General features: G+C 37.3%; 2 protein-coding genes across 2 annotated transcripts; both read left to right on the top strand.

The window, feature by feature from the left end:
- Positions 1-383: 383 nt before the first annotated feature.
- On the top strand, positions 384-7,563 carry LOC122038773 (transcriptional regulator ATRX homolog). The gene is made up of 3 exons (XM_042598704.1): positions 384-2,358; positions 2,944-3,729; positions 7,021-7,563. The coding sequence occupies exons 1-2, from the start codon at positions 709-711 to the stop codon at positions 3,601-3,603; spliced, it is 2,310 nt and encodes a 769-aa protein (XP_042454638.1). The 5' UTR covers positions 384-708; the 3' UTR covers positions 3,604-3,729; positions 7,021-7,563.
- Positions 7,564-24,696: 17,133 nt separating this feature from the next.
- LOC122008503 (myb-related protein P-like) lies at positions 24,697-25,655 on the top strand. The gene is made up of 2 exons (XM_042564252.1): positions 24,697-24,959; positions 25,052-25,655. Exons 1-2 carry the CDS (start codon positions 24,697-24,699, stop codon positions 25,653-25,655), a joined length of 867 nt encoding a protein of 288 aa, XP_042420186.1.
- Positions 25,656-27,320: the final 1,665 nt, after the last annotated feature.

Here is a 27,320-nt window from a genome sequence, read left to right as displayed (position 1 = left end):
TTTTTTTATGATTTTGAGTTTGATTCAAACTTTATTTAAGCTTGGTTAGTCATTAAACTTTTAATTCAAATTTATTGGATTGTTTAAAATTTTTACTTATTTAATTGATTATTATATATATATATATATTCATTTAATCTTTTTTATATATATATATTCAACGAACATATAAATTCTTATCAGCTTCAACGTCAAATTTATTCACAGAAGATTCATTTATCGCCCTGACTAAAAGAAATTTTTTAACAAGTCGGTTAACTTTAGGTATTTCAAAAAATGACCCACCTACCTTATCTTCTAATGCAAGAATTCAAAATTGCCGTGCCAACCTGTTCCACTATTATGTTTACCTGGACGACAACTCATTTATATCCGTAGGCGTTTCATTTTTCACGCCCTCTTGCTCGCCTTGTCGCGGATCGTGCACATCCCCGTCGCCACGCCACCGCCAACCAAACCCTCTCCTCTCCTCTCATTCTTGCTCGAGAAGCTACGGCGATCCAAAAGGGAAATTCGCACAAAGCGGTTTGATCGATTCTCTATTCGATCTCGTCACAGGAGCGAAGGGAAGGCCAGAGCGGATTGGTGCCGCTCGCTTTGCTTCCGATCTCAACTTACTTTCTGCGGGGGGAAAGAAATTGTTGGTTTGGGAATTCTCGGAGGTTTCGCACTTGTTGCCGCAGGAGACGCGTTGTTGTTGGAGGAGGTATGGCGAGCGGCGGGAGGGTCATCTACAAGCCAACCGCACCTCCCGGGCGGAGGCGCCAGCAGCGATCCAAGGCCTCCGACGATGAGGATGATGAGGAGTATGTGATGGAAGAAGAGGAGGAGGAGGAGGAGGAGGAGAGCTCTGATGAGCCCCTTCTTGACGCGTCCGATGCTTCTGAGGAGGAGTTCGTGTTTGGTGGGTCCACCAGCGATTCCGATGGTGGCGATCGGATGGAAGCTGAGGCCGATGAGATCTCGTTGGGCCCGGGACCGAAGCGTATAAAGTACTCTTCCGGAGCCAAGAAGAGGCCGGCGAAGAAACCTAGGGTTTCGTACTATGACAACGACGATGATTATAAGGCCGAGGAAGAGGAGGAGGAGGAGGAGGAGGAGGAGGAGGAGGAGGAAGAAGAAGAAGAAGAGGAAGAGGAAGAGGAAGAGGAAGAGGAAGAAGGAGGAGGAGGAGAAAACGAAGAAGAAGAAATTATATCGCTTAGGAAGAGGAGAAATAAGAGAAATTCACCTGCGGTTAGATCTCACTACCAAAAGGCCAAAGGTTTGGATTACGAGGAAGAAGAAGAAGCCGAAGAAAAGGAAATTTTATCGTTTAGGAAGAGGGGGAAGAATACTAACACATCTGCTGTTAGATCTAGCCACCAAAAGCCCAAAGGTTCATATTTTGAGGATGATCTGGAGGAAGAAGGTGAAGAAAAACAAATTTTACCCCTCAGGAAGAAGGGGAGGAATAGAAATTCACCTGCAATTAAGTCTCGCCACCAAAAGGCCAAAGGTTCAGATTATGAGGAAGAGGAGATGGAGGAAGAAGACGAAGAGGATGAGGATTTCTCACCTGACGAGCAGGATCTTGTTGATGAAGAAGCCTTCATGCCTCTTGGATTGAAAAAACGAGGACAAAAAAGGAAAGGTGGAAAGATGCAGAATCTGAGGAATTTGAGGCAGGAGAAAATGGGAAACAGATGCCAGAAGAGATCTGAGGATGATGATTTTATTGTGAAAGATCGTGTTGCTGCCAGTAGAAAGACTAAAAAGCCCAACAAAACAAGGAGGAAAAAGAGCTCAACATCAAAGATCATCAAGAAGAAGTCTGTGGAGGAGTCGGATACATCTGATTTTGATTTTGTAACTTCTGATGATGATTTTGTAGGGGATACCATTATGCTGGATGAACCAAGGAACAAGGGCAGGAATATCCAGAAGACTAATAATAGGTCTATGAAAAGAAGGCAAATAGTATCACTGGAGGAATCAGTTTCTTCTTCAGATGATGATTATAATATGTCTGAGGATGTGTTGAGGGATCTAAGAGTTGATGGGATTGTGGATCAGCCACAGACTGATAGGATAATTGCTCAAATAAAAGGTGATGAGAAGGGCAAGAAGAAAGAAAATGAGGATTCGGTGAAGCCATTATGTGGTATTTGCTTGACAGAGGAACATAAAACAACAGTTCGAGGAGTGTTGAATTCTTGCACTCACTTCTTTTGTTTTGCGTGTATAATGGAATGGTCAAAGGTTGAGTCACGATGTCCGATTTGCAAGAGGAGGTTTGGTACCATTACCAAGTCCTCAAGATCAGATCCAGGGTTTGGTCTGAGGAAAGCAGTTATAAAAGTTGAAAAGCGTGATCAGGTATTCAGTTCATTTTGTAATAGCTTCAAGGAGAGTCAATCTATTAACAATTGCTTTTTTAACTGTGTGGAAACACATATTACTAATGCTACATTGGTCAACTTCTTAATGCAATCATATGTTTTCATTGATTCAGAAAAAATATTTTCAAAAAGTATCAGTCTCAAATTTCTTGGCATAACTTTGTGTTTTTAAGGATTATTTATATTGATTAAGTTATTAGGAACTATTTGAGTTGTATATATATTTATCCATATATAATAAGGATCGACACAAAGAAGTTACAAATTGATTTGATTGACTACAGTTGATTGAAAGAAAATTTTGTGTGTTCTAACTTATTGGCAGCTAAATGATTCTTTTTTTATTTCTCTGATGCACTATGCATGAGTTACTACAATAGAGCAAGTACTCAAATTATTATATATATTGCTATTTGTATGTTGCTGCAGTGGTAGATTGAATCTCATTATTCTGTGTATATGTGACTGTTCTTTTGCATGTTCCATTTACATTAAAGATTTACAAATTTGTACATCAACATTTCATATGCTTTTTTTACTTAACTGTTGCCTGTTTCTAAAGGTTTATCAACCTTCTGAAGAAGAAATAAGGCGAATGCTGGATCCATATGAAAATGTGGTATGCATCGAATGCCATCAAGGTGGCGATGATAGTCTCATGTTGCTGTGTGATATCTGTGATTCACCTGCTCACACATATTGTGTTGGTCTTGGAAGGGAAGTTCCCGAAGGCAATTGGTACTGTGATTGTTGTCGATCTGCTGGTGATCGTTCATCATACTTGCAAAATCAAGATTTTGGAATTGATCAAGCAGATGGCAATACTGATGCATCAGGCAGACACAATGAAACAGAGGTTCTTACTCTTCGTAGTAATACAAATTTGTATAGGTCAAGTCAACCTACTTTGCACGAAATTGATCTGAATGTGTCACCAAGATCAATGGAAAATTGTAGTTCTATGTCTCAGCCTTATGGAGTTGGAGGGTCAACTGTTTTGCGTCGACGTGCAATACAACAGCGTATACGCATAATATTGTCTCACAGTAGATCACAAATCTTTCAGCAGACTCGAGTATCACAGGGCAACATAGGAGCTGATGTCATGACATCAGAAATTGGACAAAGGGTGGACAACTTGCGTAGCTCTCAAGGGCTGAATTCTTGGAACAGAGTGCCAGCTTCTGAACAGTGTTATCAGAACAGTAGGCCTTCTTTATAAGCTGATGCTAGTTTAGCTCAGTGCATGCTAGAAAGCTTAAGTTCTGTGAGTTGAATGATGCCATGCTGGAAGTCTACTCCATTATAATGCATCATTTAAAAGAATAATCCAGGGATTCTGCACTTGGTATGCCTCACTTTCCATTTTTATCTATTAAATCCTTTACAAGGAATCAGGACATTAGGACCTTGTGTCATTGAAAATTTATTTGTACAAAATTTTCTGCTTCTGTAGTGTTTGTAGGTGAGAAAAATTATGACTACTGAGTGTTAGATTTTGTCAAATTGAGAAGATGATTTGAACTTGGAGAAAATGACTGACTTTTCAAAAGAGAGGGTCATTTTTGTAAGCTAAGAGACTGTGTAGCAGTTAGAAAATTTTAAAACAAGAAGATATGATTTTTACTGTTTGAAATTAGATAATTTTTTTTTATCAATATAAGGGCCTACATGTTCGATTGTATTGGCCCATGGCATCATAGCTGATTCCAATTAGCTTGGTCCATTTACTTGCATCCATAAGTCCCAAACAACCTAAATGCAAAGCATGGCATGCTTTAAATGCCTTTTATGGTTGAGTCTAGCATGTGCAAAAGAACACTAAGATAGCTATGTCATTACTGACCCTGTTCAACTCTTTGGTTAGGAGAAGAAATGGTGTTATCTACCAATAGTTTGCATTAAGGAGCTGCCTTTAGCCTTGGTTAAGATCATTATATCCTTTTTCTCCTTTTTTTCTTCGTTGTCATAATCATCTGCTGAACCTTTAGGATAATAAACTTGTTTCTGTATTTGTTCTCCATCAGACAAATGGATTGCAAAAGAAAATTCAATTATCTGCATGCTTTGCTTCTACATGTGTGAACTTTAGAATAAATAACGGAGGCCCTGCTATTTCAAGTGACAAATTCTGTTTGTGTTCTTTAGTTCCCATCACCCTTTGTTTCTTTCTTACTTACAAACCACTTCATATTTGGTTAGGAAAATGTTATCTTTTTAACTTGGAAATAAATAATCACCCTTAACCTTACCTTTGCTGCCCAAGGCTGTCATCTACCCAAATTGAGCTAAGAATAACATTCAATTTTTTTTTAAAATAAAAAAATACATTTAGAACAGTAAAGTTGTTGCCGTGTGACTTAGAGGTCACGGTTCGAGTTTCGGAAACAATCTCTTGCAAAGCAGGGTAAGACTGCGTACAATAGACCCTTCCCAGGATTCCGCATTGGCGGAAGCTTTGTGTCCCGGACTATCCTTTCCTTTCTATTAAAAAATAAATTTGCCACAAAGAAAGTTAGTGCTTATGTGAGCTTAAATCCTCATATTCAAGCTGGTCAATTGAAAGCTTGTTAAGCATGAGTCTAAACTTAAGTTTTGAACCCACTTTATAATATTTAAGTTCAAAAGTAGTCCTTAAATGAAACTTAGCTTCTCATGAATTTTTTTAAACATGTAGAAATAAACAAATAAATTTTGTATTTAAGCAACACAATTATAGAATTGGATTTGATATATGTATTAATGCTAAACATTCAGAACAAACTTGTTAAAATGATATATTTAAGTAGTTCCTTAAACTTAATTATACATTCTTTTATTTATATTATCTATACAACTCTGGATACATGGGTCATGCAAACAATAAAGATACCTCCATGAAATAAAGACGTCATGGGCTTGAGAGTTGTATTTTGATATGCTTGGAACTGAAGGAATTACATATGTTCTTTGACTGTGTAGGATATTAAGTAGAAGGCTTATTGCCAATTTGTCATGTCGCCAAGTATGAATCATTCTTCATATCAAACCCAAAACACTTGGAAAAGATATAATCAGAAACAAATCTATGAAATTTTTGAGAACCAATATGCAATATATAAGAAAGTAACACAAATCTGCTAAGGAGAATAGCAGATTTGTGATTGTCAGAAAGTAGCCTTGAGGATCCTATCATATCCCAAGAATGTTCTAGGAATAGGTCTCCTTCACTGTGACCATGGCTGTCTGCATATTGGTTTGACTTTTCCATAGATTTAAGATCTACATCAGGAGAATGTGTTCTTAAGGCAACTAAAAATCTTGGAAGAATATGAAGCAAACATTCATGGCTAGATCAAGTGTAGAAGTATATCTTGCTCAGATAAGCCTTGGTAATGCTACTAATAGACCAATGAAACATATGATAATCAAGATGTCATGCACTTTGCTTCCTATCACCTTTTTCATGAGAGAATGCAACATGCTGGGATCGATAATATAGTATAATTGTAATAATTTAGGTTTTTATAATATTCATGAATCAGCTTGAATGGAATATTGAGGATCAACTTGTAAATAAACTAGAGTTTAGTTGTAAATATATCAACTTGAGGGGTGCATAGGTAAAGGAATAGTAATGATAAATTGTATCAAGATAGAGGGGACTATCTAAGCTAATAAAGCTAATAATTTTCCCATCTTACATAAAGAGGGGACTATAAGAAAATGTGATATAATAAATACTCCTGAATGTATCACTCTCAACCCTCTTCACTTTCATCATAAATGACCAATTGGTCGGAGAGGAATTGTTCTACCAATTTTATTTCGTTTGAATTCTTGTGGAATAAGTATTCCGATATTTGGTTGTCAAAATGAATTTGAAACACTAAGTTGCCACGGAACTGTGATTCCCTAATAAAAAAGAATAGTTTTTTACTTTGTTCCATGAATACTTATTTGTGTCGGATGATTGAGTTGTTTGGACTGGGTAAGTTAGATGGGGCAGAACAGGCTGGGCCTGGCCAAACACCAGACTGGTGGATTGGGTTGGACAGGTTAATAGGACCGGTTGTGCTTGTCAGGCAAGTAGGTTGGTCAGGACAAGACAGATACTTACAGTGATATTTTATATTGGGAAGGCTGTGAATGTGATTGCTTCTCGTCACATTCTTACATAACTAGAAATAGAAATTTACGTGAAGCATCTGTTGCATTCCATGAACAAAACTCAGGTATAGGTATTTCTGTTTTATTCCTAATTGTCAATTTCGTTAGATACTCCATTCTGCGAGCTAACTTACATTTGCATGATTTCTTTTGTTTTATTTCTTGAAAGACATAGTATATCTTCAGCTGCATATTTTTCTCAAAGCTAAAGCATGCAAGTAGCTACTGTTTTAAGGTGCTATATCTAATGCTATTATATTTTACAAAGGTGAGTGAAATAAATGTGGTGTGGAGAGAATGTTGCTATGTCGGACCTACTATGATTTTCCAGATAATTTATTTTCATATTTATCTCTCGAGGTTTTCCAGCAATGACTAGCTTAAGCAACTTTGCTAGAATTTTTTTAAGGATTCTGTTTTAATTTTCATGTCCATTAGACATTATTTTTTTCCTCAATTTTTGAACTGATTTTAACTATCTATTATGAAGATCAAGACTCGAGAGAACCATCTGTAGGCAATTCTACCCACTCTGTTCTAGTACTGTTCTGGATGGAAGCATCACGGAGGAGGGTTTTCTGATCCTGTTCCTTCTCCCAGTGGTTCAGATTATTTGTACCAAGAACAAACGTCTTCAACTCAAGGATGATGCTATGCTGCAGTGATGCTCCCATCATACGATTTGTAGTTGTGGCAACGACAAGATCAGCCTGGTTCATGAGACTCAGTTTTATTCTGATAGATTCAAATGAATAGATCTCACATGGAAGCTTTCCTACGAGATCGAGAGAGGTCTGCTACTGGTTTCTCCTGCTCAGTCCATTTGACGTGATATTTTCCTTTGGTTTGGTCGATTCTGCTCATTCGATATCGGCATCGAGAGAGATGAAAGGTTCAAAATTTTCCATTAACATGATGAATCATCAACCTTCATGATTTCCTTGGCCATAGAACGGATTCCTAAAATTGACGTGAGAAAACGTGTATTAATTCTTTTGTACTTCGATTCAAAATTGTATTTACTTTAACTTCACCCACAAATTGCGTAAGTCCGTAAAAATTGAAATTTCTTCACGCAGTATTTCATTTGTTTAAACTGAACTTATTTTTACGAGGGAAGGCGTATATGTTTCATTTGCGCTTCCTTTATATAGGTTGTGTACTCTGAAGAAAGAAAACTGCTATTATTTAGCAACTCGACTATATGCTGATATGTGATTTGCACATCCTTCACATAACTAGGAGATAAGGCTACTTGGAGTATGAGAAACGTCTAGGGCTGGGAGGAACGTGTAGATGAACATAATCATACATAATCAATTTTCCTACAAAAGTGTACTCTAAAGAACGGACTCATGTGAGCCCAGGAGAGGAGGAACGCCGCAGACAGGCAGTCAGGCAGATGCCCCCTTCTAGTGTTTACTTTGAAAAAAAATTAAACCAGCGGAGGGAGAGTAGGAAGGACAACAATTTTTCTAGTTTGATGTTTTTTTTTCAATATGCAGTGAAATCAAATAAACTTTGGGAATTTATCAATCAACATAGTGTAGGATCGAGATGCGCTAGAGGGGAGTAAATAACGTTCGTCACTTTTTCACATTTTTCGGAAAAAATCAGAATCACACAGCAGAAATAGAAAGTAAAATAAAATAAACGCTAACAAGTGTTGGTTTTACTTGGTTCAGAGCTTGTGATAACTCCTACTCCAACGCCCGCGATCATTGATCGCTTTCGTTGGACAATCATTGTAATTTTGAAAAATCTTTACAAGTAGCAATATTACAAGTGCAGTAATTTAATTACAATATACCGACAACGACGATGTTGAAATTGCAAACTTCTGGTTGTCGGCGTAGCGTTACGGATTTGTCAGATCTTTTTCGGAGCAGCGTGCAAGAAAGTAGTCATGAATTTAAGTTATTTTCAAGCTCTTGCCCGAAGCCTTCTTTTATGGGATGTTGAAGGCACTTTCAACCCCCTTGAAGGTGGCTCCAGCTTGGATCGTTATCCCCGAATCTGCAGAGACGATAATTTCTGCATTCTGCAAACTATCCCCTTAAAGGCGCCTTCAAGCTTATGGAAGACGCCTTCCATCTGGGATCCGAGGCGGCTTCAGGCGCTTCGAAGGGGCCTCCGCACCTCTTCTGAGTGGGCCTTCAACCAAAGCAACCGAGGCGCCTCCAACAGCCCTAGACGCGTCTCAGACATTGTTCCTTCATGCTTTTCTTTATGCATCTCACTTCCTATAAGACATATTAGTCCAAATACAAAGTATATACTGCAAGACAAAGTTAGTATAATAAAATATGAACAATAATTTATTTGACAGTTTTTGGACTGTCCGGTTCTGACTTTCGGATTTCCCGAAAACTCTAGGTCGAACCGACGCCTACTATTTCCTCAACGAGGAATGCATCCTCACCTACTGCTCTCATGAGAAATTACCTTTTGTTAGACCGGTCTTCCAGACTGACTGGACTTTTCCTCAGCGTCCGACATGTCAGGACTTCATGCTGAACGTCCGATCCCGACCCGTCCAGTCTTCCACCCAGTGTCCGTGACCCCCGGGATTTTCACCTAGAATCCTCGACTCTAAGATTTCACCCAACGCCCTCGATCTTCTAAGGCTTTGCTTAGCCCCCGGACCAGGACTTCAATGCCTAATCGCAGCTAGTATTTTCCACCTGTCTAGAATGCACTAAGACTTTTGCCTAAAATCACTTAGGACTTTCTTGCACATTTATTTCAACTTGGTAGATCACATGTCATCTTAACTTTTGTACCCTTTATCATAATCAAAACTCAGGTTCGATTATCTGGTGCTTCTTGCACTAACACGTAGCTAATTTTGTATATTATCTAAAAAACATACTTATTTTGGAACTGATTAAATCACGTATTCCTTCTAATTTTCTTTCCTATAATACCCCGTCTTCCTTTTTATTGTTCATCTAGGAACAAATCTTCGAACCACTTTGTTTTTTCTCCAAAAAAACCTAATCTCCTCTTTTATCTCCATCAAAGAGTTCGATTACGGAACAGGTTGATGGCTTGCTCTCCTACGTGTTGAGCTTTGTTTAGGAGTCTACAATTGCCATGTGAGGTAGGGCCACTGCTGCCGAGGCTGCCACTGTGACTAGGAAGCACCTTCATAGCACTGGAAAAGACGCGTGTATTGTTGGCACCATCTTTCTCATCCTTGTACTTTCCCTTATCATCGAGATAGACCGTGAGCAGTATCTGAACGAGTTGGAGATGCAATAGTCGACCCTTCTCATCATCCCCACCAACCCGATGGCCCTCTACACTACCGTTGCGCCATCCAAATGAGAAAATGAATGAGATGATTATGATATAATCTCATGCTTAGATAGGTGGTAATAGTAATTCATGTTTAAGGTAGTGCATTAAATTTGATGAGTTAAAACTACTTTGGTATTTTTGTCAAATTGAATCTTGGATTTCATTACAGATAACTTTCATTATTTATTTTATAATTCTCTTAAAGCTGACTGAAAATTATAAATGACCTTCTAATTGATTTGTTCTAAAACTATAGTTTTAAGTTGACCTAACCTTTTTCATATAACAATTGGTTTGTTGGACTTTTTGTTGTCATTTTGATCATATATTTTAGTGTCAAAACTTTGGCTTTCTAACTAATTATTTGGATTAGACTGATTTTCTTAATATATGGAAAAACTTCATTAACAATATGTTGATTGTTCAACTCTAGTTTTATCCTTATATTTTATTGTTGCTATTTAAATATTCTACATTTTGAAAACAATACAGAGAAAGAATGACATGGTCGTGGAATAAATTATATTATAAAATGTCATAATTTTGTACTAGATTTGAACAATAATATTAAGAGATTATTTATTCATATAATTATAATAGCATTAATCGTACACTATTCTTTTTTTTTTTTCTGAATTAACATGATCCTCTTTAATTGTTATTTGTAGAATATTTATCTCTTCTTGGAAAAAACTAAGGATAATAAAAGGATTTAAACTAAGCATCATACTAAGGAGACCACTTGAGCTATTTTATTATAGAAATCATCAAGGCTACTTGAAAATACTAGAGAACTTGATTTTTTGTTAGATGATATGGAGAACTTTGCTCTTTCTAGCCAATAAAATCGCAAACATGACTGATTTGCTGGAGATCTTAAGGAGAAATATTTATAATATTTTATTGTTATTGTTGTCTACACATTTGTTATTGATGTATATAGTTTTTTTTCTAAATTATTGTGTTCTTCTTGTGTGTTGTTGTAATGTGTGTTGTTGTAAAATTCAATAAAACTGTTGTTGCTATTTTATGATATAACAATTATAAATTGATGTTAGTATGATAATTATTTTTTATTAAATTATTATTATTACTATTGAAATATTGTAGTTACTATAGTTTGTTTGTTGTAAATTATTATTTGATATATTATAAAATGATCTTATAATTGTATTCAAAAATATTATTATTTTAATATATATTGGTAATGAGATTTTATTGACGACTTTTTCTGTAAAATGATATTGAGTATAACATATTAAGAAATGAATTTGTGTTGTTGGTTTTGAAAAAATAAAGTTGCTCTCAATATGGTATATTGCATCTATGGTTAAGGATATGATTATAGTTGGGAGAACTAGATGAGTACATAAATTTTAATTTTATATCATGAGTGCTCTAGGTCTATTAGTCACTTTTGGGATGAAACCGGCTAATGAACCTATGACATTCTAAAAATAAAAAAGTTATCAAATTGAAGCTCATTTAAAGATCTTCAATTTTATATATTATGCATCTTGTAGTTCAATAAGAATAAAAAGTTATGACCTCTCAAAATTATAACTTATAGTTATAGAAGCTACTATTTTTTAACTGCTACAACGTATTGCTAATCTTCAGAAGACTAGAAACAATGTGTTGTTGATCGTCAGAGGACTAGCAACAATGTATTGTTTTTCTTCAGAAGTCAGCAACAACGTATTGTTGGTGTTCAGAAGATCAACAACAAATACTGGTAATAACGTGTTGAACCATAAACTTTGAGATGCCATAATTTTTTATTCAGGTTGAATAATAAAACACACAATATATTAAATTAAAATTCATTAAGAGGTCTTGGATTTGATATTTATGTGTTCCATAGTTCAACCCGAATTAAAAGTTATGATTTCTAAAAGTTTATAACGTGTTGTTGATACTCTAAGATCAGCAACACAACAACACCTTGTTGTTGATCTTGTAAGATCAGCAACACACACATTGTAAACTTTTAAAAGTTGTAACTTTTGATTCAAGTTGAATCATGAAATGCAAAATATATCAGATCGAAACTCATTCAGATATCTTCGATTTGATATATTGTGCATCTCATGAATCAACCCGAGTTAAAATTTATAGTCTCTCAAATTTACCCAACATACACATTGTAGCAAGTATGAAATCGTAGTTACTATAACTATAAGTTCAACTTTAAGAGGTCATAACTTTTGACTCAGGTTGATCCATAAGATGCACAATATATTAAATTGAAGATCTTTGAACGAGCATTGATTTGATATATTGTGAGTTTCATGATTCAAAATGAATCAAAATTTATGACCTTTTAAAGTTTACAATGTGCAACGTGTTGTTGATCCTACCTGATATGAATTATATTAAGCCCACGTTGGAATATTTTAGCCGATTGTTCCAATAACATTTTAACACCTCTAAAGAAACTGAAATAAGTAATGGAGGTCACCGTTGGACTCATTGTAGCCTCAAAAATCTACAGGACCTGAAATGAGTCCAATCAAACCTATATAAGTCCATTAGTGGATTTTAATCGAAACTCACTAATGGACTTAAACAGGTTCAATTGGACACATTTTAGGTCCTGTGGATTTCTGAGACAACAAGGAGTCCAACGATATCCTCCATTACTTATTTTGATTTCTCCAGAGGTGTTAAAATGTTATTGGAATGATCAACTAAAAAATTCCAATGTAGCCTTGATATGATTCTATATCAAGCCCAACGTGGGTTTGATATGATTCATATAAGGTAGGATCAACAATATGTTGCACATTGTAAACTTTGAATGATCATAACTTTTGATTCAATTTATATAATGAAATGCATAATATATCAAATTAAAACTTATTCAGATTTCTTCGATTTGATATACTGTACGTCTCGTGGATTAACCTGAGTCTAAAATTATAGTCTCTTAAAATTTACCTAGCATATATGTTGTAGCAGCTACAAAATAGTAGCTGCTATAACTATAAGTTTAAATTTAAGATGTCATAACTTTTTACTCGGATTGATCCAAAAGTCACACAATATATCAAATCAAAGATATTTGAACGATCTTCAATTTAATATATTGTGCATTTCATAATTCAAACTGAATTAAAAGTTATAACCTTTCAAAGTTTATAACCTGATATGATTCATATTAGGCTCACATTGGGATTTAATGTCGATTGTGTTGGGGATCGGTGGTCGGCTAGAAGGTGGTTGGATAGACGGCGCCCCCAAATTGATGGCTCTTCCTAAGATGTTAGCTTGCGTAGCGGAATACAAACAAAAACAAACAAGCTAAATATTAAAAGAAATACAAAGACTAAGAAAGACAAGCAAACCAATTAACACGTCGATGTAACATGGTTCGGAGATAAAACTCCTACTCCACGGCTGTCTGTAAGGTGGGCGATCCCGATCCGTCGGTGGATGACTCCCCGATAAACTCCGGCTAGCTCAAGTCTCCTTGTGGGGGGAGAAACCTCGCCACAACTCTCACAAGAACTCTTTTGATGCTAGGGCACAGGTAGACTACTAATAGGGGTTAACCACCTCTATTTCGTCAACCTTAACCAAACTCCCAAGGCTTGGTTATATAGGCCACGGGTTGAAAAACCCTGCCTACCAGTCGACTACTAAAACCATTAGTCGACTGCCCTTTGTGAAAATTCGACCGATACATCCCAACAACTACTTACCAATCGACTGATAAAATTACTAGTCGACTGCTCCACACTGGCCGAGCGAACAGAAGCATTCTGTTCGCTCCTAGTCGACTGCCCAGTCGACTGATGAAACCACCAGTCGACTGGTACCCGAGTACATTCACTCAGCACTCGGACCCTCACCCTTATGACTCACTTGACACTTCTTTGCAGCCTTGACCTCTTGCATTCAAGCCTACTTCCTTTGGCTCTTGTCCCTCGGATGCACTCAAGCCCGCGGCTCGTCCCCAATGTCATCCTTCGCGTATGCCTCGAAGTTGCTTCCCTCAGCCCTTGTCCTTGCTGTCTTGTTCACGGTCCCTCGGATGCTCCATCCTTCATCGGACCCGAAGCCATCAACCTGAGTCACATGTGTATCCTGCAAACCTGCACAACTGAAATACACATATCAAATACAAGGGTGAACCTAACTTAAACCCTTTGCCCAAACACCAAAACACATGGTCGCACAGACTATTGGGATTACTCCAATAATTTTCCCCTTTTTGATGTTTGGTAATATGTTTAAGTTAGGGAAAATAAATAGCAAATAAACATGCTAAAAACAAATGGACTTACAACTCTACATGTATTGAATCCTGTGTTCTCGAAGCATCCCTGGATTTATTATGACCATGTGTCATTCGAGCTTATCATTCTACTTGACATCCTTCTCCTTATCAATCAAGAAGGAAAATAAGTAAAAAAAGAAAGTAAGAAAAGAGCGGTGAAATTGGGGAAAAAAGGATCTGACTGAAAGGTAGCTCATATTTGAAGGGATAAGCCGACCCATTGGAGTAATCGGAATCACCCAAGTTGCCATCCTTCTCCTTACCAATCAAGCTCAAACTCCTCCTAAATCTAGACACTACCACATCAAACCAAAGCTTGAATCCCACCACCTCAGCTCCCCTTTCATCGACATCCTCAGGAGACACCACCTTAGAGGCCCTCTGCACCAGATCATCGAAGACCTAGAACCTCCTATCCAAGTCCACCATGACCATTGCGTCCCTCCATTGCTCCCGATCTTGCAACAGTGCCTAGTTCATCCTCGCCTCTTACAAGATGAAGAAGAGCTTGTCAGGGAAGTCAGGGGGGGGGGGCTTCTGGTGCCAGCAAGGTGGCGACAGAGCTTGAGGAGGGGTGGGAGGCCGCTGGCGATGGCGAGGCTATGGGAGAGGACTTCGGTGGCGGCATGCAGGGTGAGGAAAAGAATGCAGAGGGGAAGCTCGCCCCCTCCCAGTTCATCAAAATGCAGAGAGCTAGGTGAAGAGATCGTAGGTTGGACGAAGATGTGTTTTGCCTCTTAGAGTTCGGGAAGACGTTTGGACGTTTAGGTTCAGGATGGAAAATGTGAAGGGGGGAAACATAAAGGCATTTAGGCTTCGTGGAGGGGTTAGGTGGAGAGGGGTTCGCTGGCATAGATGGGGTTCGCCGGTGTGAAGAGATCAAGAAAGAAAAACATGAAGTAGGTGAAGAGATCCTAGGTTGGATTGAAATGCTTAGGGATCGAGAAGGTAAAGGAGGGAATGCGACGAAAAATAATGTTGGAACCCCAAGGTTATTTTGGTGTGATCAACAAGTTAAGTTAGGTCCTGTGTATTTTTAACTTTGTGTCTAAGTGTGCAGAAGCTTAGGAGCACAGGTAGTCGAGCGGAAGATGCAGCAGTGAGAAGGACGGCACGCGGTGCGTCCGAGGGATGAGGCACTACGGAAGAGTACACCGACGGACGAGAAGGAAGTGTGCGGTGGTTCCGACGCAGCTAGCGAGAAAGTCGGCATGGGGTGCGGCCGAGGGACGAAGACTGCGGATGAGTACGCTGGCGGATGAGAAGGAAGCACGTGGCGATTCCGAGGGACGAAAAGCCGGAGCGGAAGCCTGCTCGAAAAGACCGGAAGTTAGGTTCAGGTAAGCCCTATTCTGGATGGCAGAGATCACCCAAGCGAGCGGAAGACTCGGTCTGAGGCGAACGGAGCTGAAGACCCGGGCTAGAAAAAGTCAACGGGGGTGACTTTTCCAGCCGGGGCGCCCGGAGCTGTCCGGGGCGCTCGGACCCCTCCGGGACGCTTGGAGTTGACTTTTTGACCAGATCGCGTCAAACGCGATCTGAACGTTGGCCCCAGGGTGCTCGAAATCCCTTCGGGGCACCCCGACCAAGGCTATAAATACAGCCTTGGTCCAGAAGCTTTTTCAACAACTCAGAAATTGTAATTCTAACACTTGTGCGCTTCCAGTTATAGTTTAGCTTCTTTCTTTTGCGCTTTCATTGCTGTAAGAGACTTCTCTGCCTGAAGGAGATATTCTAGTGCGACATATTCCTTGGATTAACAACCTCCTCGGTTGTAACCAAGTAAACATCTAGTGCCTTTTCTTTTTCAGTTTTTTAATTTATTGCTTTATTAATTTATGCAAGTGTTCTGTTGAAAGTTCGAGAAAGGTTTTTGCTTTTTATTTTCAAGCTATTCAACCCCCCTTTTAGCCGGTCGTCGCGATCCAACAAGTGGTATCAGAGCCGAGGTGCTTCAGGAGGACTAACCGCCAATCGAAGCAAAGATAATGGTCGGACCAAGCATCTATCCGCCGAAATTCGAAGGGAATTTCACTACCTGGAAAAAGTGAATGTAGGTATTATTACAACTGATTTTGAATTAATTTTAATAATGGAATTTGACTTTGTAGCTCTAGAGGGCAAAGAAAAATATCAATGGACGAAAAAGGAACAGACCGACTACGTAGCGAACGGTAAAGCAGAATATCATCTGCTAAGCGTTCTTCCGCCACAAGAAGTCAACTGGATCGGGAACTACGACTCGGCAAAGAAACTTTGGGAGAAGTTCCTTGAGCTGCACGAAGGAACGTCCGAAGCCAAGCTCGCTAGACGGGATCTACTTCACAAACAGCTCACCAGCCTGCGACTTGGGGAAGACGAGACAGTTGCACATCTGCACTCGAGAATCAAAGAGATCATCACCGGATTGTCGAATCTCGGAGAAAAGGTAAGTAATCGAGATTCGATAAGGTACGCTTTAAATTCTTTTCCGAGAAATTCAAAATGGGCATCACTAGTAGATGCCTTTTATATTTCGAAAGATTTAGAAAAAAATACACTAGAAGAATTTTTCTCGACATTTGAAGTGCACGAATCAAGATGTGCAGGTATGAAGGAGCCCAAGAACAACGTCACCCTCAAAGCATCGAAAGACAAACCTGAGTCGGAATCTTCTCTAGACGACGAGGAAATGGTAATGATAGTAAGACGATTTAAAAAGTTTTATAAATCTAGAACTACTAACCATCCGTAGGGCAGAAAGAAAAGGACCATCCGCTTCTACCATTGCGATGAAGAAGGGCACGTCAAGGACAACTGCCCCAAGCCGAGGAACAAGGACAAGGATAAAGATAAAAAGTCTGTCCAAAGCGCAAGGTCCTAAAGGCGACGTGGGACGATACATCGTCCGAATTGGAAGTCGAGGCGTTCTCCGGACTCGCATTAATGGCAAGTCATCAAGAGGACGACTGCGATTCAAGCTCTTCCAAGATGAGCATTGATGAAGGGGGAGCTACGTTGGAAGAAAGCAGCAGTTTAGGGGGAGACACGGACAACGAGATCGACAAGGTAAGTGAAGTACGATCTCTTCCTCCCGATAAACTTTTTAAGTTTGTTAAGTTGTTAACTAAAGACTGCTGCAAGTTAGAAAAAGAATTTAAGAATTTAAAAATAATATTAGCTAAATTCTGCCCTTTAGAAGAATTAGATAAAGTTAAATTAGAAAATGAGAAATTGAAATCAGAAAATGAAAATCTGAAAATTCAAGTAGATAACTTGAAAATCATGCATGCCTATCTAATACAAATTTTAGAAAGTTTAATAATTTAAATTGGTATTATAGATATCACAAGGGACAGATTAGAAATATTTCAAAGAAAAATGTCCCTAAGAAATTCCTAGTTAATCCAGTAGGTCGGAACCTATATTGGGTTCCTAAGTGTTGTTTAACTTGAATTTTTAATCAGGATTTAGAGCTTTCAGCGAGAAAATTAGACATTAAAATTTCTCTATGAGGCTTTGTCTAAGAAAGTGGTTATTACTCCAATAACCAAGAAGGTCTAGTACCTCGCCACGACCTGGAAGCCAAAATATTGAAATAAAAATGTTTAATTAACTTTCTGATAAAAGCATTAAGGTGGAAACTTAGTAATGCTTTAAAACATTTTTTAATTTTTTTTAAAAAAATTACTTAAGATTTTTTTTGTGTAAAACTTTTACATAAAAGTCAAAAATTATTTTGAAATTTATGCTTAAAAGCTTTACTTAGATTTTTTTTAAAATTTTTTCCTTAGAAAATTTTCTTACTAAAATTTTTTTTTCTTAGAAATTGTTTAACTTAAAATTTTCTAAAGAAAGTTAGAAATTTTTTTTAACCCTTAGATTTTTTGGAACCCCATTTTTTATGTGATCAAAGGGGGAGAAGGAAAAGTATAAGTCTAGGGAGAGGTAGACAAAAATTTAAATTTTCAATTTTTTGCACTTAATTACAAATTTAATTAGTTTATTTTCATGTCTATTTTTACCCTAGCTTAACTTGGATTGCTCACATCAAAAAGGGGGAGATTGTTAGAACCCTAAGGTTGTTTTGGGGTGATCAATAAGTTAAGTTAGGTCTTGTGTATTTTTAACCTTGTATCTAAATGTGCAGGAGCTTAGGAGCACAGGTAGTCGAGCGAAAGACGCAGCTAGCGAGAAGGACGGCACGCGGTGCGTCCGAGGGACGAGGCGCTGCGGAAGAGTACACCGGTGGGCGAGAAGGAAGCGTGCGGTGGTTCCGATGGATGAGAAGCCAGAGCGGAAGACTGATCGAAGAGCAAGAGATGCAGCTAGCGAGAAGGTCTGCATGGGTGCGGCTGAGGGACGAAGACTACGGATGAGTACGCTGGCGGACGAAAAGGAAGCACGCGGTGATTCCGAGGGACGAGAAGCTGGAGCGGAAGCCTGCTCAAAAAGACCGGAAGTTGGGTTCAGGTGAGCCCTATTCCGGATGGCAGAGATCACCCAAGCGAGCGAACGGAGCCGGAGTTGAAGACTCGGGCTAGAAAAAGTCAATGGGATTGACTTTTCCAGCCGGGGTGCCCGGAGCTGTCCGGGGCGCCCGGAACCCTTCCAGGCGCTCAGAGTTGACTTTTTGACCAGATCGCATCAAACGCGATCTGAACGTTGGGGGATAAAGTTTTATCCCCCCAGGGCGACCGGAATCCCTTCGGGGCACCCCGACCAAGGCTATAAATACAACCTTGGTCCAGAAGCTTTTCAACAACTCAGAAATTGTAATTCCAACACTTGTGCGCTTCTAGTTGTAGTTTAGCTTCTTTCTTTTGAACTTTCATTACTGTAAGAGGCTTCTCCGCCTGAAGGAGATATTCTAGTGCAACATCTTCCTTGGATTAATAACCTCCCCGGTTGTAACCAAGTAAACATCTGGTGCCTCTTCTTTTTTAGTTTTTTAATTTATTACTTTATTAATTTATGCAAGTGTTCTGTTGAAAGTTCGAGAAAGGTTTTTGCTTTTTATTTTCAGGCTATTTAACCCCCCTTCTAGTCGGCTGCCGCGATCCAACAAATAAGTTCGGGGAGAGGTATAGAAAAAACGCGACGGCAAAAAATAGAGAAGGGGAAAAATGGTGAAGGAAAAAAAATAATGGTATTCACTAACACTTAATAGACAACAGTTTTAAAAAATTATTGTCATAAACCCAAAAAAAGTGCACATAGACAACAGTTTTCAAAAACTGTTGTCGTAGCCTTTAAATTGTAGCTCTGAAAAAGCATAAATAGATAACGGTGTTTAAAAACTATTGTCGTAGGCCAAAAAAACTGCTAAAAGACAATGATTTTTGTTAAAAACCATTGTTAAAAGGTAAAAAAAATAATGATTTGGCATAAAACCGTTATCGTTTGAGTGTTGTTGAATGAGGATTTTCTTGTAGCGGGTACTTGAGGTACACTCATGAATATAGATTGCACTATACAAGCTATCTTGCTGTAATCGACGGATATAGTGATGCGAGTTGGATATCTGACATAAAAGACTCTAAGTCTATGAGTGAGTATGTATTCACTCTAGGAAGTGCAATCATTTTCTGAAAATCTTCTAAGCGAACAGTAATAACCAGATCCATGATGGAATCTGAGTTTGTAGCTCTTGATAAATGTGGTAAAGAAACTGAATGACTACGACAATTCTTAGAAGATATTCCGAGATGGCCGAAACCGGTGTTGGTAATTTGCATACATTGCGATAGTCTATCTGTAATTGGTCAGACACAAAGTCATCTATATCACGGTAAGTCTAGGCATATATGTTGTAAATATAATACCATTAGACAACCACTCTCCATGAGAGTTATCATCGTTGACTATGTGAAGTCAAAGGATAACCTAGTGGATTCGCTAACCAAAGGGATAAATCGAGAGTTAGTTACAAACTCATCACGAGGAATGTATTTGATGCCATTTTCAACAATCAGTGTAGAGGACACCCAACCTATGTTGACTGGAGATCACAAGAACTGGGTTCAAAGGGACAATCAATTTGCATTGACTAGACACGCTGTGGGGGATAACCTAATAAAATAGTGACTAGACCAGAGTAAGCCGATGAACTTTTAATGATCAAGAAGTGTTGATGGCTATTCTCGAGGGATCACCTATGTGAGAAAGAAATGGGGTCGTTTCGAAGAGAATTAGAGACACAATTTTTAGAGCTTCTCATAGAACTATGCATGTTCATGGCCAAGAACGAACACACTCATGAGAACTGAGTTATATCAGGGAGAGTCATGAGTGAGATATGTTAATGCTTACACAAGTAGTAGAATATTTAATGATATTATATCTAGTATCAGCCAGTATGCAAACAGATCTTCACAAGGGAAGATTCAAAACCTATTTATCCTATACTTGACTCAACTATTGAATGTTATCACATACCCTGTATTCCATTCATGTGGGGAATTGTTGAAAATGTGAATGGAATAAAGAGGTGGAGACGAAGATATTTTATTGTGTATGAGTTTTTAGTCCCACATTAGAAGTCTCTTGGCTTTACTGTTGGTTTAAATTATACATTGATGTTGTAAACATATGCATGGGGAGAGACTCTCTCACATGTAGGTGCATAGGGTTGGGCGCAAATTTAGGGCTCAGATATGCGCTGAACTAAGTTGACTTATGTGCGAGCATAACCTGCGCGCGTCGAATGCCGGACCGATTGAGGTAAAATTTGCCCAAAAGAATGAACCAATGTTTTACCACCTGAATCCCTTTTTGCTACCTGCTCAAAAGTGTAATAGAAGTATTAATATAAAATTAATGGTGATTTCGTAATATCTCAACATTAATAGTGACATTAAACTCATTAATGGTGACTTTGTAATGTCTCAACATTAATGGGAACATTAAACTCATTAATAATGATTTTATAAAATCTTGACATTAATGAAGACATTAAACTCATTAATGGTGACATTAAACCCAATATTAAATGATTATAATTTGGTCATTCATTACAGACAAGGTGAGAACTCCTATATAAGGAGGCTGAATCTTGAGCAAAGGATAAAGTAGCCGAAGATAAGCGAAAGAGAGAGCGAGAGGAAGAGAAGGAAGTGAACCTCTATTCACCCATGTTCTCCCATCAAAACTCTCTCAGTCATGCATCCATTCGACTGAACTACTAGTGATAGTACTAGGGTGCATTTTTAGTTAGCCATGAACAACCAGTGCTTGGTTGTGTGCATGGTTTTGCAGTTGTATTCTGGAAAATAGACTACCTGAAAGAACTTCGAAGCACAGCCGGAGGTGGAGCAAATCTGTTTCAATGAAACTGCATTAAGCGTAAGCCTTGGTATCTTACTCAGTGAATTCTCTTCCAGACTAGGTGATCGAGTCCCTATTCTACTATGCACCACATCAACTCCGCAACTCGGACCACTGGAAGCTTAGCAGAACTAGCCTTGCCGGTAGCCTGAGATTATCCACTCAGGCCATCTCAACATATAAGTTAGAATTGATTTTGAGTAATTTTAATTTAGTAATTTTCTTTAATATCTCTGGAAACATATTGTCCAATACTTTTGACTTGATCCTATAGTTTCAATGACTCCTCATGAAGCTTGATCAAAAGGGTCCAAAACTTATGGGTATCTTTAACCTTTCCTATCGTGCATGTAACTTTGTTAGGTAATAAATCTGAAATTAACTTTATTATATTTTGGTTTGCTTCCGAATTCTGAGAAGATCACTTCAGTGTCATGCCACCATCGAAGTCATTCATCAGAATGAAGCTTTAATTTTGCATCCTTTATAGATTGAATTCATCCTTCTTATATATCTCGTATGGAGGTGGTTGGTTGACGTTCTGTCCGAGTGTTTAAAACTATAATCTTTGAACAAATTAGTTAGGAGGTTATCTATAATTTTCAGTTAATTTCAAGAGAATCATAGCATAAATAATGAAAGTTATCTATAATAAAATCTGAGATTTAATTAGATAAGAACACTGAAATATTTTTAACTCATCAAATTTAATACACTACCTTAAACATGAAATACTATTAGTATCTATCTGATCATGGGATTATACCATAACCATTTCATTCCTTTTTTCATTTGGATGGCGCGGTGGCAGTATAGAGGGGCATTGGGGTGGTGGGGACGAGGAGGGCCGACTGTTGCATTTCCAACTCCTTCAGTTACTGCTCACAGTCTATCTCGATAATCGATAAGGGGAACTACGAGGATGAGAAAGATGGTGTCAGTAATCCACACGTCTTTTCCGGTGCTTCTTAGTCACAGTGGCAACCTCGGTGGTGACGACCCTATCTCGCATGACAATCGTAAACTCCTAGACGAAACTCAACATGCGGTAGAGCAAGCATCAACCCATTCCGTAAATGAACTTTTCAACATAGATCAAAAGAGGAGATTATGTTTTTTTTTTGAGGAAAAAAATAAATGATCATTAAAAAAGAAAGAGTAGTATTATAGGAAAGAAAATAAGAAGAAATTGATTTTTTTTTTTTTGAGTAATATACAAAACTAACTATATTGTTTGGTAAATTGACGAATAAACTGTCTTCATAAAAAAAAAATATTTTTATTAATAAATAAAAATGATACCCGGTTGAAAACTCAATAAAAAAAATATCATTGTATATGCATTAACACGAGTAGCGTTCAGAGATCTGTAAGAATGTTAATCGCCCCAACAAATTTGGATCATTTGGTACCTTGAATCGAATCATCCAAGTAATCTAATTTGTTATGATAATCCTGAAAAATGCAAATGAAAAATACAATACAATTAAAAGGTGTAAAATGGTCTCCGCTGCATAATCCAAAGTTTGGCCCGATAAAATACGTACCATCATTTAATTCTTCAGCAAATTAACTAGCTTTGTTTGAAGTTTGGGCAATATAATTTTCCGCACTCTCATGTAATTAACCATATAATTAACTTCGTTTGATTTATATATTTCTCTATAAATATTTTTTTCTTATTTCCAGCGCATTCGATTGAATAAAGTTTCTTAATTATATATTGGGTCACAAGAACACGTACATCCAATTCTCCGTTTTCCAACCACAGCATCATCATTTATTATTTACAAACTTTTGGCCTAGCTCGTGGTAATATATTTAGAGAAAATAAATAAGAATTAAAATTTTAATATTAATAAAAATAAATATAGTTTAAAATGTATTTATAAAAACTTCTTCGTTTATAGTCTTATCAATCCTAATATATAATATTAAAGAGAACTATAATAATACAGATAAAATTACTAATAAGTTTTACAAATATTTTCAATATGAAAAAAATATTAATATAATTTTATTTTAAGTTACATCAAAATTAGTTATTCTTAATAAAATAGTAAATAGAAGATCTAAATTACGTATAAATAATCCGTCATAATTTTAAATATTTAATATTTAAATTTATATATTTCTAAACTAATATTTATATTTAATTTAATATATATATTTGATGAGCCCCATATGCGTAAGCTTAAATGGCCCTTGTGCTTGTTTGATTTATATATTTCTCATATTTCTAGTACATTCACTTAAATAAAGTTTCATTATTATTTCTTTATAATGAAATTATATTAATTAAAATATTTTATTATTAAAATACTAAAGTAGAGTCATTAGGTAAAGTACCCATAATGAATTCTGTATGAAAAAAATAATTTAATTTAATATTATACTTATCTTAATAAAAAAAACTAAGAAAAATAATATTTAATAAAACACAACATCATCATTTATTGCTTTCCAAATTTTGGCCTAACTCGTCATAAAATAACAACATCATCATTTATTGCTTTCCAAATTTTGGCCTAACTCGTCATAAAATACTTAGAGAAAATAAATAAGAATCAGAATTTTAATCTTAATAAAAATGAATATCGCTTAAAATGCATTCTAAATTTACTGCAAATAAGGAAAAAGAAAAATCTACAATTAATTGAGTTAAATTTAAATACATGAATTTAAAAAAATCATAAATTTATGTAATCAAATTTGGCCATGGCCGTGTAGAATTACCGACCAGAATAATTAAATTTAATTTAATTTTGATCTGAATAATGAAAGATATCAGGTTTCACTAGGTGATTTCCTTTTTTACTCTATTTATTTATTGGATAAATTTAAAATAAAACTTATGCAAACTAAAAAAATTGATGAATAATATATTTATCCTATTTAAAATCAAAATTATTATTATTATTATTATTTAACCTTCCGGGGAGAATTATTATTATTATTATTATTATTATTATTATTTGAATTGGATATGTTTGTTTACTTTGGGAGAAAGGGGGTGGGCGGGTAGAATTGAACGAGCTAGCGCAGTCTGCGCAGAGCAAGAGCAGGAAATTAACGGCGACGCACGCGCACTGCAGCATGCAGCGAGTGGCAGCGGCGACGTGGTCGATTGGAAGCCCGCGAAGGGCTTACGCGCGAGGCCTCACGCCACGACAACTCGTAGGTGTCCTCTTCCGCACCTCGGATCTCTTCTCCCCTCCCTTCCCCGCTATTAAACCACGCACGCAATCACACTGAAGTACTCGACGACCAGCTGAGATGGGAAGAGCTCCATGCTGCGTCAAGGTGGGGTTGAAGAAGGGGAGGTGGACGGCGGAGGAGGACGAAGTCCTCCTCAACTATATCGCCTCTAACGGCGAAGGCTCATGGAGGTCTCTCCCCAAGAATGCAGGGCTGTTGCGATGCGGGAAGAGCTGCAGGTTGAGGTGGATAAACTACCTGAGGTCCGGTTTGAAGCGAGGGAACATTACTCCAGAGGAGGAGGAGATCATCGTCAACCTCCATGCATCACTTGGCAATAGGTATAATAATCATTCTTTGTCGTGTTGTAATCAAATCATTAATTAAACTTGACTTTCGGTAGCCGTGAACTTTTTCTCCTGTGAATGTGCAGGTGGTCCCTCATAGCCGGGCACCTTCCTGGAAGAACCGACAACGAGATCAAGAACTACTGGAACTCCCACCTCAGTCGGAGGACCTACAGCTACCGGCGATCAAGCAGCATCGCTGCTTCGGCGATCGACCTGAGCAAGCTCCCGGGCGGAGGCAAGCGGCGCGGCGGCCGGACGAGCCGGGCGGCCATGGAGAAGAACAATTATAACGGTCGAAATTCTCAGGTGGCTGCGGTGAGCCCGGCTTCCTCGCTGGGGCAGAGCGAGGAGGCTCAGAGCGCGGTCGTGGATCCCGACACGAACCGAGCGAGCAGCGCCGGCGGAGGTGGAGATGAGGAGATGTATATAGATGATCTCGAGCTGGAGAAGATGATCGAGGACTTGAGATGTTCGATCGAGGCGAGGAAGAGCGACGAGGGGCCAGCGGCGGAACAGATGGATGAGTTCCTGATGCACGAGTGGGACTGGGAGACGAAGCTGTGGGACGAGGCAGAGGAGACGTGGCCATGGACGTCACAGTGGGACAGTAGAGAAGCATGGGAGGAGAACCAAGAAAGCTCACTGCCGGAGAGCAATTGGCTAGAACAGGATCTTTACTTTAATTAGAACAGGATCTTTACTTTAATTTGGGACAAATTTAAATATGGAAGGAATTGATGATCTCAACGTCGTGTGGCAATTTTAGCTAGTAAACCAATTGGAATCGAATGTGAGATAAAAAACTTTCTCAGCTCAAGTTTCCTCGCAGCTCGGGCATTCATTTCTGAATCAATCAGTAAAACAGCCACATAGCTAGCCCTTTTGACAAGGCTCCATTAATTGATGTTCTTTTAGGAGAAAGAGACTCGAAGTAATACCAAAAACAGTGTCTCTGTAATTCGGTCAGAATAAATAAATATATATATATATATATATATATATATATATATTGATTTCATATTTAATTAAATGAAGAAAAAGAATTACAATCAGAAAGAGACTCGAAGTACTACCAAAAACAGTGTCTCTGTAATTCGGTCAGAATAAATAAATAAATATATATATTGATTTTATATTTAATTAAATGAAGAAAAAGAATTACAATCAAGGTGATATTAATTTATGGGCGATTTACAAAACCAGAGAATATGCGTTTTTGCTAATCACGTATGTGATTTTGTAAATGTCCAAAATTCTTTTATTTTCATTTAACAAAAACTGCATAACTCTTTTCTTTTCTTTTTTTTTTCACTCTTTTACATGCATACAATAAAAATAATTTTCCATCGAAAAAAACTACCCACCTCTCTTTTCCTTTTTCTGTTCATTAAAAAATTCTGACAATATAGATAGCTTTGCATTTTATCCGATATGATTTTAGAAATATCCAAATAACATAATCTCTCTTCATTTTTATCGGTCTATGTTCATTTTTATTCTTCATCCAAAAAAAACTTTCTAATAACTTTTTTTTTACTATATTACTAATTTCAAAAAATTAGTAATACGAAAAATCAACAACAACATTGTGTAGCTTATTTTGAAAATTCAACTATGTTGAAAAATCAACAACAATATTATGTAGTTGATTGTGGTTGAATTTTTCAGCAATAACATTGTGTTGTTGCTGATGTCAACATGTTATTTTCAAAAAGAAAGAGAGAAAAAATTAAAAAGAAAGAGAGACTATCATATTTGAAAATCTTCAAAATCACATACATGATCAGGAAAAATGCATAATAACTTACATTATTTGGTAAATTATTATTTTTTAATTATTCATCTAAAAAAATTCTGAACCACTTTTATTGTGGTGTTGATTTCTAAAAATCAAGAATATCATAAAAAGTGATTTGAAATTTATACTTCATAATATTAATGATTTCCTAAATTCAGCAACACGGTGTTGCTAAAAATCAGCAACACAGGATTGATTTTCTATGTTATTATGTTGTTGATTTTATATGCTGTTGATTTCAAAAATCAGCAACACAGAAAATCAACTATGTGTTGTTGATTTTCAAAATCAACACCATTGTGTTGCTGATTTTTGAAAATCGCAACAAAGAAAATTCAGCAACACAGAAAATTTAACAACACATGGTTGATTTTTTGTGTTGTTGTGTGTTGCTAATTATTGAAATTTAGCAACACGTGGTTCATTTTGTGTTACTATGTGGTGTTGATTTGTAAAAATTAGCAACACAGAAAATCAACAACATAGCAATATAGAAAATCAATCCAGTGTTGCTGATTTTCAAAAATCAACAACATTATGGAGTATAATCTTCA

Source organism: Zingiber officinale, chromosome 1A, assembly GCF_018446385.1.
Source record: "Zingiber officinale cultivar Zhangliang chromosome 1A, Zo_v1.1, whole genome shotgun sequence".
Lineage (NCBI taxonomy): Eukaryota > Viridiplantae > Streptophyta > Magnoliopsida > Zingiberales > Zingiberaceae > Zingiber > Zingiber officinale.
Note: the sequence above shows the minus strand (reverse complement) of the source record. Positions and strands in the feature narration are given on the sequence as shown.